Here is a 1465-nt window from a genome sequence, read left to right as displayed (position 1 = left end):
GAGCCGAGAAAGGCAAGCCTCTTAAGTGAGGAGACTGATGTAAAGGGAACACATAGTCCAGCGGTGTCTGCAGAGGGCACGCTGAATCCTGGGGAGGGGACAGGGGCCAGGTGGACAGGAGGTGAATGTGCTGAGCGCTCCCATCTATATGGCCACTTTGAGGAGGCGCTTGATGTCGGGCTCAATGTTGATGGTGGGGAAGGTGCGGCTGTAGCGGCGGAAGGGCTCCCCCTCCGGCCCTATGAGGAACTTCTCGAAGTTCCAGGCCACATCTGAGCGGCGCACTGGGCTCCAAATGATGAACTTGGGATCGGTCATGAGGGAAAGCGGGTCGTCGTAAGGGTAGGGGAGCTTGTCCTTCAGGTAGGCGAAGACTGGGTGCTCATTCTGCCCATTCACCTCACACTTTTGGACAAGGGTAAAGGTGGGCTGGAATCCACCCCCAGGGCGGACGTACTGGAGGCTGTTCAGGATCTCTTCATTCTGACAGTTCTCCTGGGGAGGAAAAAGACAAAGGCGTGGAAAGGGGAGGGAATGCAGGATCCACAGTCTGCAAGTCCCTCGCCCTCCACGCTCCCTTCCCAGTACCCTGCATTGCTTTGTGTGTCTGTCTTTTTTCCCATGTGCTTTGCAGCTTTCTCTCTTGCAGCTATTGTTTGCTAAGGCCATTTCTGAAAGTCCTTGCAATTCTTAGCTTAGCTGTTCTTAAAGGTTTAGCACTTTTGATGTGTTGCTTCACGTCCAGTCTACCCTGAGCAGTTCTTATGCTGTTTTGTTTAAAACTTCAGGAATCTTGAGCTCAGGGCAGAAGAAAGAAAAGGAGAGGAGGCAGGGCACTCTACCCAGGGTGACAGCTTAAGACTGTCTCAAAAAAAAAAAAAAAAAAGTTGTGAATATGTAATATCATTCCTTTCCCTCTAGGGAAAAGGACTCTTATACTTCAGAGCCATTCTGTATCCAAAAACTCCTATAACTTATAGCCATTCACTGTACCCAGCTGAATGCTTTAGTTCAGAACCTGTTCCCTGGTTTTCCTACCCCAATGCTATCCACCTTCAGCATTCCATACCCCCAAAACTCTAAAGGCTTGTGAACGTACTGCCTAGTTTGAATCAGATAGCTCCCTCTGGGAGAAACTTCCTGCCTCTAACCAGTAGAACCAAGTAGCACAGTCATTCCCAGGCTAACATGCCATCTTGAGCCCAAAGATAATGTTATCAGACTTCCTATCTCTCTTATATTTTCTTAAGACAGAGTCTCACTGTGTCGCCCTAGGTAGACTGCTGTGGCGTCACAGCTCACAGCAACCTTAGACTGTTGGGCTTAAGCGATTCTCTTGCCTCAGCCTCCCAGGTAGCTAGGACTACAGGTGCCCGCCACAACACCTGGCTATTTTTTTGTTGTTATAGTTGTCATTATTGTTTAGCAGGCCCGGGCTGGGTTCGAACCTACTAGTCCTGGTGTA

The 1465-nt window shown here is 49.7% G+C and overlaps 1 protein-coding gene across 1 annotated transcript in view; it reads right to left on the bottom strand.

Moving 5' to 3' along the window:
- Nucleotide 1: 1 nt before the first annotated feature.
- Nucleotides 2-1465, bottom strand: part of GPX2 (glutathione peroxidase 2) — a 4205-nt gene continuing 2741 nt past the window's right edge. The window contains exon 2 of the mRNA XM_003797393.3: nucleotides 2-495. Within this exon, the coding sequence (XP_003797441.2) occupies nucleotides 145-495 (351 nt within the window). The 3' untranslated portion in view covers nucleotides 2-144. The remainder of the gene's footprint in view (nucleotides 496-1465) is intronic.

The sequence above is a fragment of the Otolemur garnettii genome, unplaced genomic scaffold (assembly GCF_000181295.1).
Source record: "Otolemur garnettii isolate 467f Iridium unplaced genomic scaffold, OtoGar3 scaffold00115, whole genome shotgun sequence".
In the NCBI taxonomy this organism is placed as follows: Eukaryota; Metazoa; Chordata; class Mammalia; order Primates; family Galagidae; genus Otolemur; species Otolemur garnettii.
This window is presented reverse-complemented; position numbering and strand designations above follow the sequence as displayed.